Source organism: Stenella coeruleoalba (assembly GCF_951394435.1).
Source record: "Stenella coeruleoalba genome assembly, chromosome: 2".
Taxonomy (NCBI): Eukaryota; Metazoa; Chordata; class Mammalia; order Artiodactyla; family Delphinidae; genus Stenella; species Stenella coeruleoalba.
Genome location: NC_137147.1, coordinates 81,497,555 through 81,512,446, shown reverse-complemented (window position 1 = coordinate 81,512,446; position 14,892 = coordinate 81,497,555). Strand labels below are relative to the sequence as shown.

Genomic DNA, 14,892 nt, shown 5'->3' with positions numbered 1-14,892 from the left:
GGGAGAAAATATTTGCAAATGAAGCAATTGACAAAGGATTAATCTCCAAAATATACAAGCAGCTCATGCAGCTCAATATCAAAAAAACAAACAACCCAATCCAAAAATGGGCAGACCTAAATAGACATTTCTCCAAAGAAGATATACAGATTGCCAACAAACACATGAAAGGATGCTCAACATCACTAATCATTAGAGAAATGCAAATCAAAACCACAATGAGGTATCACCTCACACCGGTGAGAATGGCCATCATCCAAAAATCTCCAAACAATAAATGCTGGAGAGGGTGTGGAGAAATGGGAACCCTCTTGCACTGTTGGTGGGAATGTAAATTGATACAGCCACTAAAGAACAGTTTGGAGGTTCCTTAAAAAACTAAAAATAGAACTACCATATGATCCAGTAATCCCACTACTGGGCGTATACCCTGAGAAAACCATAATTCAAAAGGAGACACGTACCACAATGTTCATTGCAGCTCTATTTACAATAGCCAGGAAATGGAAGCAACCTAAGTGTCCGTCGACAGATGAATGGATAAAGAAGATGTGGCACATATATATAATGGAGTATTACTTGGCTATAAAAAGAAATGAAATTGAGTTATTTGCAGTGAGGTGGATGGACCTAGAGTCTGTCATACAGAGTGAAATAACTCAGAAAGAGAAAAACAAATACCGTATGCTAACACATATATATGGAACCTAAAAAAAAAAAGTGCTTCTGATGAACATAGGGGCAGGACAGGAATAAACACACAGACGTAGAGAATGGACTTGAGGACCTGGGGAGTGGGTAGGGTAAGCTGGGATGAAGTAAAAGAGTAGCACTGACATATATACACTACCAAAGGTAAAACAGGTAGCTAGTGGGAAGCAGCTGCATAGTACAGGGAGATCAGCTCGGTGCTCTGACCACCTAGAGGTGTGGGATAGGGAGGGTGGGAGGGAGGTGTAAGAGGGAGGGGATATGGGGATATATGTATACATATAACTGATTCATTTTGTTATACAGCAGAAACTAACACAACATTGTAAAGCAATTATACTCCAATAAAGATGCTAAAAAACAATAAAGAAATGAACAGATTCAGCAAGCAGAGAATCAGTAAGGACACAGGTGAACTAAACAACACCTTCAATCAAGTGGATATAATTGACATCTGAAGACTACTTCATCCAACAACAGCAGAATACACATTTTTGCAAGCTTACCTGGAACCTTAAGCAAGATAGACCACATTCTTGAACATAAAACAAACCTTAACAAATTTAAAAGAGTAGAAATCATACAATGTCCATTCTCAGACTACGAAGGAATTAACGTATAAGTCAGTAACAGAAGGATATCTGGAAAATCACCAAATAAGTGGAAGTTAAACAACACACTTCTAAATAACGCATGGGTCAAAGAAGAAATATCAACAAAAATTAAAAATTATTTTGAAATAAATAGAAATGAAAACACAACTTATCAAATGTTGTGGGCTACAGCAATAGTAGTGCATAGAGGGAAATTTATAGCATTAAATATATTAGGAAAGAATATCTAAAATCAATAATATAAGTTTCTACCTTAGAAAACTAGGAAAAGATTCAATCCACAGCAAGGAAAAGAAATAATAAGAATTAGAGTAGAAATCAATGAAACTGAAAACAGGAAATCAACAGAGAATATTAATTAAACCAAAAGCTGGTTCTTTAAAAAGATCCGCAAAACTGATAAGCCTCTAGTCAGGACAACTAAGAGAAAAAAAAAAGAGGACACAAATCACTAACTATCAGAAAGGAAAGAGGAGGTATCACTACAGATTCCATGAACATTTACAAGGATAATAAAGGAATGCTATGAACAACTCTACATCCACTAATCTGATAACCTAGATGAAATGTATCTATTCCTTGAAAGGCACAATCTGCCAAAACTCACACAAGAAGAAGAAAACGATCTGAATAGGTCTATATCTATTAAAGAAGTTGAACGGATAATTAATAACCTTCCAAAATAGAAAGCACACAGATCCAGCTGGGGTTTACTGGTGAATACCACAAAACTTTAAGTAAGAAATTATACCAATTCTCTCCAATCTCTTTCAGAAGATAGAAAACAGAAAATACTTCCTAACTCATTCCAAGAGGTCAGCATTATCTTAATCCTAAAACCAGACAAAAACATTACCAAAAAGGAAAACAAACAAAAATACAGACATCTCAAATAAACACTGATGCAAAAATCCTCAACAAAATATTAGCTCATTGAATCCAACAATGTATAGAAAGAATTATACATCATGACCAAGTGGATTCAACCCCACTATGCAAGGCTGGTTTAACATTAAAATATCTATTAATGTAACACATCAAATCACATGATCTTATCGATATATTGTGAAAAAGTATTTGACAAAATCCAACACCCATTCATGATAAAAACTCTGTAAACTGGGAACAGTGGAGAACTTCTTCAACTTATAAAGAATATCTACAGAAACCCTGAAACTAATATAATTAATGGTGAGAAACTTTTAGTTTTCCCACTAAGATCAGGTACAAGGAGGCAAGGATGTCCCTTCTCTCACCATTCCTTTTCAGCATCATACTGGAATTTCTAGCTAATGAAGTAAGACAAGAAAAAGACATAAACAGTATACAGATTGAGAAGAAATAAAGCTGTCCATGTTCACAGATGACATGATCATCTATATAGAAAATTTGAAAAAATCAACAAAATAACTCCTGCATCTAATAAATGATTTAGAGTAAAGTTGCAGGATACAAGGCTTATACACAAAAGACAATCACTTTTCTATAAACCAACAATGAACAAGGGATTTCCCTGGTGGTCCAGGGGTTAAGACTCTGTGCTTCCACTGCAGGGGGCAAAGGTTTGATTCCTGGTCAGGGAACTAAGACTCCACATGCTATACGGTGCGGCAAAAACAAACAAACAAACAAACCAGAAGTGGAATTTGAAATTAAAAACCATTTACGTTAGCATCCCCCAAAATGAAATACTTAATGCATAAGTCTAACAAAATACGTACAAGATCTGTATGAGGAAAACTATCAAACTCTGATGAATGAAATCAAAGAAATAAATACAGATAATCCATGTTTGTAAATTGGAAGATTCAAGGCTGTCACATGTCAGTTTTTCCCCAGCTGGCCTATAGATTCAATGCAATCCCAATTAATATCCCAGCAAGTTATTTTGTGGATATTAACAAAATGGTTCTGAAGTTTACATAGACAGGCAAAAGACCCAGAATACCCAACACAGTACTGAGGGAGAATAAAAGTTAGAGGACTGACATTATCTGACTTCAAGATCTTCTATAAAGTTACACTAAGAAAGACGGTGTGGTACCAGCAAAAAAAAAAAAATAGGTCAATGGAACAGAATAGATGACTTTGGTTATGGCAGTGACTTTTAAGATATATCAAAGATTCATGAAAGAAAGCATTGATAAGCTGGGCCTCATTAAAATTAAAAACATCTACTCTGAAAAATAAAATGTCAAGAGAATGAGAAGACAAGTCACAGAGTAAGAGAAAATATTGTAAAAGATACCTGATAAAGGACTGATACCTATAATGTACAAAAACCTCTTTTTTTCTTTATATGTGTCATATTTTTCATTCATAGGTTTCTTCTTTAGATAAAATATACAAAGAACTATTAAAAAATCAACAATAAGAAAATAAACAACCTGATTTAAAAATGTGCCAAGGATCTCAACAGACACTTCCCCAAGGAAGATATACAGATGGCAAATCAGCATATTAAAAGATGCTCCACGCCATAAGTCACCAGGGAAATGCAAGTTAAAAATACGAGATACCACTACACACCCAGTAGCATGGCCAATATCCAGAACACTGACAACACCAAGTGCTGGGGAGGACACGGAGCAACAGGAAACCTCATTCATTACTGATGGGAATGCAAAATGGTACAGCCACTTGGGAAAACAATTTGGCAGTTTCTTATAAAACTAAGCATACTCTTCCCATATGATCCAGCAATTGTGCTCCTTGGTATTTACCCGAGGGAATCAAAAACATGTCCACACAAAAACCTGCACACAGATGTTTACAGCAGCCTTATTTATAATTGCTAAAACTTGGAAGAAACTAAGTTTGTTTATCTATTCAGTAGGCTCAATGGATACACAAACAGTGGTATATCCAGACAATGGAATATTACTCAGTATTGAAAAAAAAAGACATGAAAAAACCTTACGTGCATATTACAAAGTGAAAGGTTACATACTGTATGATTCCAACTATATGACATTCTGGTAAAGGTAAAACTATGGAGACAGTAAAAAGATCAGTGGTTGCCAGGATCTGTGTTTGGGAGAAGGGAGAGGTAAGGAGGGAAGAACAGGCAGAGAACAGAGGATTTTTAGGTCAGTGAAAAAAGTCTATATGATACTATAATGATGGACACATATCATTATATATTTGTCCAAATCCACAGAATGCACAACACCAAGAACGAACCCTACTGTAAACTATGCACTTTGGGTGATTATATGATGTATCAATGTAGGTTCACCAACTGTAACAAATGTACCACTCAGGTGGTACTTACCACTTTTTGGCCACATATTTAATTTACACACACATGCAAGTGTGCGTATGTGTTTATACATATAGCTTTACCTAATTCTTTTAATAGCAGCTTAGTATTCCATTGAATGGATGACTTAATTTAACTAGTCTGATTTATATATATATAGGCTTTTCCCCACCTTTTGTGTTACAAACAATACTGCATAAATTATCCTTATACATATTTATCTTTAATACACATGTCCAAGTGTATCTGTATCAGAAATTGCTAAAAGTAAAAATGCTGGATTAAAAAGTTTGTACGCTTCAATTCAAAAAGCAATTTAAATGGATATATCCAACTCGAACCACCTACTCAGTATTAGTAGTGTCTTAAACAGGAAAGAAAGTTTAATAAAAATAGTTAATGACTGAAGAGGTTATCTCATTCCTGGCCTTGTTTCCTGCAGTTTTGAATTTTACTTTCATTAGCACTTTAATCACATGGTAGGAACATAAAGAGAAACAGAAGTATTTCAATTTTAATTATGTTGTAGGACTAAAGGACTGATGTGGGATGAAGTAAGATTTCTGGATTACTTTTTTTTTTAAAAGATCTTTATTTTTGGCTGCATTGGGTCTTCACTGCTGCATGCAGGCTTTTTCTAGTGGCGGCGAGCTTGTGCTACTCTTCTTTGCGGTGCGCAGGCTTCTCATTGTGGTGGCTTCTCCTGTTGTGGAGCATAGGCTCTAGGTGCTTGGGCTTCAGTAGTTGTGGCTCGTGGGCTCTAGGGCACAGGCTGGATTACTTTTGCATGATTATAACCTCTCCAATGTTTTTTTTTTAATTTTTATTGGAGTATAATTGACTTACAATGTGTGTTAGTTTCACATGTACAGCAAAGTGAATCAGTTATACATATACATATATCCACTCTTTTTTTTAAAGTGTATTTTTGACTCATTTTGGGTCTTTGTTGCTGTGCGCAGGCTCTCTCTAGTTGCGGCGAGCAGGGGCCACTCTTAATCGTGGTGTGTGGGCTTCTCACTGCGGTGGCCTCTCTTGTTACGGAGCACGGGTTCTGAGCGCACAGGCTTCAGTAGTTGTGGCCTGTGGGCTCAGTAGTTGTGCCTCGCAAGCTCTAGAGCGCAGGCTCAGTGGTTGTGGCGCACAGGCTTAGCTGCTCTGAGGCATGTGGGATCTTCCTGGACCAGGGCTCGAACCTGTGTTCCCTGCATTGGCAGGCGGATTCTTAACCACTGTGCCACCAGGGAAGCCCCATATATCCACTCTTTTAAAAGATATATGATATCTTTTCATGAAGAAAATACAAAGCTTTATTGAGCACTATTGATGAGCTAAATAGAAGGATATATTATATATTCATGGAAAAGAAGGCTAAATTCTTCCCCAAACTAATATACAGATTCAGTGCAATTCAAATACAGACTGCAGATGGATTTTTCAACAAACTTGATAAGCTAATTCTAATTTTTTTTTTTGGCCACACCCCATGGCATGTGGGATCCTAGTTCCCCAACCAGGGATTGAACCCACACCCCCTGCACTGGAAGGTGGAGTCTTAACCACTGGATCACTGGGGAAGTCCCAAGCTAATTCTAAATTCTGTGGAAGAGTAAACAGCTCCCCCACCCACCAACAAAAAAGAGAAGAAGAAAAAAGTGGTAGATGCACTTGCTCTGCAGATATTAAGACTTGCTATAGAGTTAAAACATCCTATAGTAAAGAAGACAAGTGGCACTGGTGCCAGGACAAACAGACCAACAGATAAGAGAGACCAGAAATAGAAACTTGATATATGACAGATATGGCACTGCCTATCAGCAGGGGGAAGGATCCAATAAGTGGTGCTGTTAACAATCAGTAATCCATATGGAAAAAATAAAAGTGGAACAAAAATCAGTTTGTTTTACGAACAAAACTGCAAAACTTTTAGAATAAAATCAAGAGAAAAATCTTTCAGATAAGGGTGGGGAGGAGTTTTTAAAAACACCACCACGAAAAGAATGATAAATTCAATTGTATTATATTTTGGAACATCTGTTCACCAAAACACCATAAAAAGAGTGAAAAACCACCATAAACTAGGAGATACTGGCCAAAAATAAAATTCAAAAAGAAGTGTCACTGAAAATTTTATTACTCAATAACAAGTTATATAAGAGTATATGGTTAAAATTAGTTTGTAATGGAATATTCAGCGTTATTTCTCTAACCTCTCAAATGCTCAAAATATCTCTCTTATAGTCACAGAACACACGAATCTTATAAACTAATTTGCCCAAGAGCCTTTTTATAGCACATCAATATCAAGGGCCCATTTCTGTACACCCTAAAGAAACTCTTGCACAAGAATAGCTGAGGGGCAAGAAAGTTTGTACTAGCAGTATGCCTAATATCAAAAATATGGAAACAACTAAAATATCTACTGGCAGAAGAAAAAGAAGTGGTAGAATTACCAAGAAAAGCATAAGAATGCTAATAAGCAAACACAGTCCAAGGTAAAGGTCACCTTTAGGATGAAGGCAAGGGAACAGGATTGGAGGTGCTCTTTTTTAAAAGTTTTTTGCTTTCTCAGGTATTCATTACATGTATTATTTTCTATGTATTAAATACATCATAAACCTTTGATTGTAAGACCATAATACATGTGGTCTTATTCATCTGCAGTGAAATGACCTCCAGGAACTTGAAAGTAAGTGAAATTGAGTAAAAGAACTATAATGGCCTCCAGGCCTATTAGATTTAACTAAAACCTGACTGAGAGCACTAGCAGTTTGAAAGAATGTACCCAATCCATCAAAAGGATTTAAGTAGTCCACGGAAGCACAGAAAATGAGCCAAAGACAAACACTGACAATACCTGTTTAAGCACTGCTAGAGGGAAAAACCTAAACTAGTGTTAGGTGACAATTCTCCATGGGTCTCACTTCTGCAGATACAGTGAGTAGAGGTACTATCTGCCTTTGCTTCAGACTATCTTTTCAAAGATGTGTGAATAGGGAAACCCTTGAAAGATATAGTATCTCTCCTTCGAAGTTAGGTTTGTTTAGTTAACGAGTATAACAAAGACACTGTGTCCCTCCCTGGCAAAAGTCAGGCAGGATTATCGCCCATTATAAAAGACTGAGGTTCCCCAAAACTCAGGGTTCCAATATTGGGATGCAAACCCACTGAGTGTGCAATATTCACCTGAGCAGCTTAGCACCACCCCCATGGGACTTGGGAAGCAAGGGGAACTGACACAAACATGAAGCTCATGCTACTCTATTGTGCTGTGAGTAACAGTCCTTTGTCTCTGACCTAGCAGTCTTATGTCTTCTGGCAGCATTCATATAACTTGCTAGCTAGGGTTAAATCTCACACTCTTCATATTTCTTGACAGCAACGAAGTAGTCTAGTCCTTTTGGCAAGGCTATTCCTCTGATGTAGGATGCTTCCAAGGTGATGCTGTTAGCATTTATTCATCTATTCTTTCATTCAACAAATATTTACTGGGTGCTTACTCTATCTTAGGAACTTCTAGATTCCTGAACGTATCAGTGAACAAACAAAAAAAGTACAAATAGGAGACAAATTATAATCAGGAAATAAGTGTTATTAACAAAAGTAAAATAGCATAAGGATACAGTGATGGAAGGGTTGGTATTTCATTTAGAGTGCTCAGGGAAGGCTTCACAGAAGAGGTGACCTGAAGTAAGGAGCAAGCTCCAGGAGCATCTGGAGGAAGAGTGTTCCAGATAAAAGGAAGAGCAGATGCAAAGCCCCTGAGGCATAGATATTCTTAATATACTTAAAACATAGGAGGTCGCGGTATTAAGGAGCTTGTGAGTGAGAAAGAATAGAAAATAAATCTGGAGAAGCCACGAACAAAATCATGCACAGCTCTGTAAAACCTCTGTATGTTGTTCTAAATAGAATGTTAGACTTTTATAAAGTTTTGAACACATTTGATTTGTATCTTTTTAAAGGATCACTTTGGTTACTGTGTGAACAGATTATTAGAGTGGATGGGAAGGATAAGAGTGGAAGTAGGGAAATTAGAAGACTATAGCAGTAAGAAATGATGAACGTCTGAGAAATATACTTTGAATGTAGTGCTTACAGGATTGCTGATTGACTGCTGATATCTACAGTATGAGATTGAGAGAGGAACGAGTCAGGATAGCTTCAAGTTTCTGCCCTGAGCAAATGTATAAGTGATATACCATTTACTTATATGGGAAACACTGGCATTAGACTTAATTAGAGTGGAGGAAGGGGGATAATCCTAACTGAAGTTCCAATCATGGGAGGACCAGAGAGGCTGAATGAATACATGCTATTAGCCTGGTACTTGCCCAGGTCATTACGATAAGTCCCCACCAACGTACATAGCCTGAGAATATATGTATCTTGCGACCTTAAGTAACCTAATTAATCATATCTATTGGCAGGGAACCTTTCACAATCTGTGTCTAACTTGAATATTTCAAACTATATTTATTTATTTGCTGTGGTATGGCTGTATTGGGACTTGCTGGAAGAAAAATTCCCAGATGATCCAGCAGGTTTTTTATTTTCTCTTTACCCCCTGCCCCCATATTCAAGTTTTTAAGATAAAAACAATTAAATTTTAGGTTTATCCAAGAATGCGAGGGCACACACTGCTGAATTGATCAAGTCTGAATTTCATTAACCTTCTACCTCCTTTTTAATAAATCTGTAGTTCTACCTAAACTTCTCTTCAGTCTAGAAAAATGAAGTAATTCCTCTTTCAGTGTAATTCCTGTGTCCTTGATAGTCTCCTTTGGGTCTTTATCAATTATTCTCTCTGTCCCAAATCTTTAACTTCTCACTTTCTTTAACCCTTCAAATTTCAAACATATTTATTTCCTTGGCCCTCCACCTTCTAGCTCCACCTGCTCTCTAAAGGAAGGCCTCTGTAGTCAAACTTTTGAAAGGAGCTCAGACAAAAAGAAAAAAGTTGTTTCTTCTACTGTCATGAATGCCTCCTAATCCCACTGAAACTATGCTAGGGGTAACAATTACCTTTACAGAGATGAATCCAGGATTCATCCAGGTCCTTTATTGGACCATGTAATTGCAATATATTAATTAACTACTCCTTCACTTACCTTTTTAACTCTCCTTCTCAGGCTTCTGAGACATTATTGCCCTTTCCTAGTTCTCCTATCTGTGTGACTGTTCTTCTTCAACACCCTGTCTTTTAACATTTAGTGATCCTCAGTGTTCCAGCTTTGAATACTATTCTTCTTACAAAGTAATTCAAACTTCTCTCATAGTTTTAATTTCCATCGTTAGATAATGACTCCCAACTTTAAGTTCAGTCCATATCTCTCCCTGAGCCTCAGATTTAGAAACAATATTTGAAGAGACAATGGTGGAGAAATTTCTAAATCTGTTCAAAGATATCAGCCAGATTCAAAAAGCTCTATAAACCCAATAAAAAAACCTAGTACCTAGGCATAGCTAATAAAACAGCAAAAAGCCAAAGATAGACAGCATTTCTCAATAGCAATGATGGAAAAGTGTAGACAATGGTGTGACATCTTTTAAAGTGGTGAAAGAAAATAAATGATAACTTAGAATGTGACAGTCAGCAAAACATCCTTCAAATATGGAGGAAATAAAAGATGTTTCCAGAAAAACGACAACGAAGATTCACCAACAGCAATAAGCAGCCAATGATCCTACATGGTAGTACGGTAATAAACAAGGGATTAAAGAACAGCCAAAAGCATAAGTAGACGGATAAACTGAAATCAATGTTGACTGTTTAAAATATTATTTTGGGAGGTTATAAATACCTACACACAGAATGAATTTCAGACAACAACAACACAAACGGTAAATGAAGAAGAGATAAATGGCATTAAGGTATTGTAAGATCCATGCATTTTCCAGAAGTGGTTTAAAAAACAATCAATTTAGGGTAGATTCTAAGGAGTTAACAATGCGTATTGTGACCTCTAGGATTACAATAAAAGCACTGAACTGTATTATTAATTATCTAATAAAAAAGAAAAATTAAGTAGTTAAATATACCTGAATAAGTCAAGTGGAGGAAATAATGAACAAAGAAAAATGGGGCAAACAGAAAACAAGTAAGATGGTAGATTTATACTATATCAATAATTGCAGTAAAAGTAAGGAGACAAAATACTCTAAAACACAAAAACACCCTGAGAAAAAGACGAAACCCAACTGCATATGGTTTAAAAGAGACATCTTATATATGACATATAAATGTTGAAAGTACAAGGATGGGAAAACACACACTGTGTAAACGTTAGCCAAAAGAAAATATCAGACATAGTAGACTTTTAGGCAAAAAGTATTACCAGAGATAAGGAAGGATATTTCATAATGACAAGAGAGTCAATTCAACATAAAGGTATGACAATTATAAAATTACAAGCAATAGCCTCAAAATATATAAAGTAAATAACTGATGGAATTAAAACAAGATGATTCTACCATCAAAGTTGGAGATTTTTAAACATACCTTGCTCAGTTACTGACAAGCAGATTTTTTTAAAGTTAATAAGGATAACAAACCTGACCTAATATATAGAAAGAACACTACACACAACATCTAAGAATATGAAGTCTTTTCAAGTGCACATGGCACACGGACCTTATGTTGAGTCATTAAATAAGCCTCAACAAATGTTAACGAATGAAATCATTCAGAGTATATTCTTAGAATATCTGCAATAAAAAGAAAAGTAGAAAACCCCAAATGTTTAAAAATCAATCCATTTCTGAATAATAATGAAAATATGGCATATCATCATTTTGCCAATGACTAATGTCAGAAGCAGGGTAGTACACAGCAATAGACTGCACTATTCATTCAACTTCTAGTATGTTTGAAATTTTCCATAAAAAAGGAATAAAAACCAAAATCCTGTAAAAAGACTTTCCAAAAAGAATTAGAAAATCAGCATAGTCCTGTATCTGTTAAAGAAATCGATCTGTAGCTCAAAATCATCTGATAAAGAAAATTCTGGGCTCAGATGGCTTCACCAGGAAATTCTACCAAACATTTAAGAAAAACAACAAATTTAAACTTTTCCACAAACTGCAAGAAAGAAACACTGCCCAATTTGTTTCATGGAGTTAGCATACCTTGATTACAACACCTGCCTGGGATTTTATGGGAAAAGAAAATTATATGCCAATCTCTTCCATGAACACAGACATAAGAATCCTAGATAAAATATTATTAAACCCAATTTTATGTGTGCATATGTTTATATGTGTATGTATAATGAGTATTATATGGCAACCAAGATGGGTTTATTCCAAGACTGCAAGGTTGCAAACCAATTATTACAATTTACCAATCAACAGAATCAACAAGGAAAAAAATTAGAATCATCTCAATTACTGCAGAAGCATGTCATAAAAAACTTAGTGATGTGGGAATAATAGATAGATACCTTAATCTGTTAAAAGGATCTATGAAAATATACAGCAAATATCATAGTTAATGATGAATGCAATGAATATAGAAAGCTTTCCCCTGAGATAAGGAACAAAATAAGAAAGTCAATCCCCCATGCACTAGAAGTCCTAGCCAGTGTGACAAGAAACAGACATTTAAAAAATTTACAGATTTTAAGTACAGAGTTAATAAATTAGTTTAACAATGTCTCTGGATATAAGGTCAATTTACAAAATATACTTATAATAATTAATAACTAAATAAACTTACAAAAATTAAATACCTAAGAATAAATCTAACAAAAGATGAATGAATTTACCATTTCATGGATTAGAAGATTCAGTATTGTCAAGATGTTAACTTCCTCCACATTAATTTATGAATGCAATACAATGTCAATCAAAATTCTAGGAGTTTTGTGGAAATTGATAAGCTGATTCTAAAATTTACATACGTCCAAGAACAACAAGATCTTAAAGGACAAAGCTGGGGGACATAACTCCCAGATCCCAGAAATATTATATAACTACTGTTATTTTAAAAGTGTGGTACCAGTATAAAAATAGACAAATAGGCTAAGGGAACAGAACAGAGAATAGAAATAGATCCACACACATACAGTCACATGACAAAGCTGAAAATGCAATGCACTTGTTTCAGAAAGCTAGGATTTTTTACTATATGGTGCTGGATCACTGGCTATCCAGATTTGGTGGTTGTGGTGCAGGGAGGGAAGCCTTGACCTCAATCTTATACCACTTACAAAAATCAAACATGAAAGAAAAAATAATAAAGTTTCTAAAAGACAACATAAAATATCTTCATGGCTTGGTGAGGATACTCAAAGATTTCTTATACATGACACAAAAAGCACTAACCATAGAGGAAACGATCACTAAATCACTCTTCTATTAAAATTAAGAACTCTTATTCAGCAAAAGACATTATTAAGAGAGTAAAAAGACCACCAGAGAGAAGATATCTGCAATATATATATCCAACAAAGGACTTATTTCCAAAATAAACAAAAAGAAAATGGCTATAAATCAATAAGAAAAAGACAACTCAATATTAGATGTGCAAAATACTTGAATAGGTGCTTTACAAAACAGAATTTCTAAATGGTCAATAAGCATATAAAAAAAGGTGCTCAGGGCTTCCCTGGTGGCGCAGTGGTTGAGAGTCCGCCTGACGATGCAGGGGACACGGGTTGGTGCCCCGGCCCGGGAAGATCCCACATGCCACGGAGCAGCTGGGCCCGTGAGCCATGGCCGCTGAGCCTGAGTGTCCGGAGCCTGTGCTCCGCAATGGGAGAGGCCACAACAGTGAGAGGGCCGCGTACCACAAAAAAAAAAAAAAAAAAAAAGGTGCTCAACAGCAGTAGTAATCAGGAAAGTATAAACTAAAATCACAATAAAATACTACTTTACTTCCACTAAGTGACTAAATTGGGGGAAAAAAGGGGGAGGGGGGAAGGGGGGGGTGCAATACAAGTATTCAGGAAAATTCCCACGACTAGTGGGAATGTAAACCTGGTACACCGCTTTGGATTTTTTTGTTTGTAAGTAAAAGTGACACTCCATAAAAATGCACTGTGTTTAATCTGTGGTTCCTTGTGTCTTCTGGCACATGAATGTGTACCCAGGTTTGCGAAACAACAAACAAGATTTAAGCCCAAGGTGGTTTGCAGGACATAAAACCCCGACAGTCTGGCTCTTGTTCTCTTTGCCTCTCTTTTTCACCCTCCATGTTGTTTTCCCCCTAGATCATGCATACCTCTGCTCATACTGTTCCCTGCTATGGACTACATGTTTGTGTCACCCCTGCCCCCCCCAAATTATATGAAACCCAAACCCCCAATGTGATGCTATTTGGAGATGGGGTCTTCAGGAGGTAATTAGGTCATGAAGGGTGTGGACCTGGTAGGATTAGTGCCCTTTATAAGAGACACCAGAGAGCTTGCTCACTTGGGCGTTCTCTGGCACTGAGACAAAGCAGCTGTCTGTAATCGAAGAAGAGAGCCCTCACTAGTAATCAACCATGCTGGCACCCTAACCTTGGGACTTCCAAGCCTTCAGAACTGTGAGGAAAAAAACCTGTTATTTAACCCACCCAGTTTATGGTATTTTGTTATGGCAGACTATGCTGACTAAAATTCCCTCTGTTTAAAACATTCATCCCCTCGCTCCTCCTGTGTTTTCCCCCCCAATTTTCATCACCAGCCCCACCCTCTTCAATTAGTTAACAATTTTTCTCATCCTTGAAAAGTTCAGGTGTATCTTAAGAAAAAACACAAACTCTCATCTTCCACAACGACTTCAATACCCCTATCCTGTGCTCCCAATCACTATGAGCACGTATCTATTACGCCATCATAAACTCTTTTAGAACAGAAACTATGGTTTATGTTCCTTTGTATCCCTCTACTGGATAATGAAAATGTAACTAACACCTTTTCCCCTTTATCATCAAAAAATTTAAAGTCAAATTTATGACTCAATTATTAAACCTGTTTAGGACATTATGACATATATGTATTGTCTCATTCCAGATTTGATTCATTATAAATCTTAGTCTCCTGGGTTTGTGTTGTTCTTTGACTGGTAAAGGGCAGATGGTCCTAATGTTCTCATCTAACACATCCGATTTCTATAAATATGAATAATATATTGAAAAATATTTATTTTCTCACCTGATTGGCTTGGCTTTGCAGGTAGACTCTTCTGGCATTCAGATCTTCAAAGGGAGAAGGTCTTGAGCTTCTGTAAGGCTCACTGGTTATAACTGTCTCTTGCTGGAAGAGATGATCTTTCACTAGAGAACTGGAAGTATCCTCTTCAGCTGCCTAATGGGAACAA

At 36.3% G+C, this 14,892-nt stretch overlaps 1 protein-coding gene across 5 annotated transcripts in view; it reads right to left on the bottom strand.

Annotated features, from left to right (window-relative positions):
- The window catches only part of SPRED1 (sprouty related EVH1 domain containing 1), a 323,745-nt gene that overhangs the window by 16,212 nt on the left and 292,641 nt on the right, over nt 1-14,892 (bottom strand). For all 5 annotated transcript variants that reach the window (XM_079909663.1, XM_079909664.1, XM_079909662.1 and 2 more), the window contains one exon: nt 14,727-14,879. In XM_079909663.1, coding sequence (XP_079765789.1) covers nt 14,727-14,879 — 153 coding nt within the window. The remainder of the gene's footprint in view (nt 1-14,726; nt 14,880-14,892) is intronic.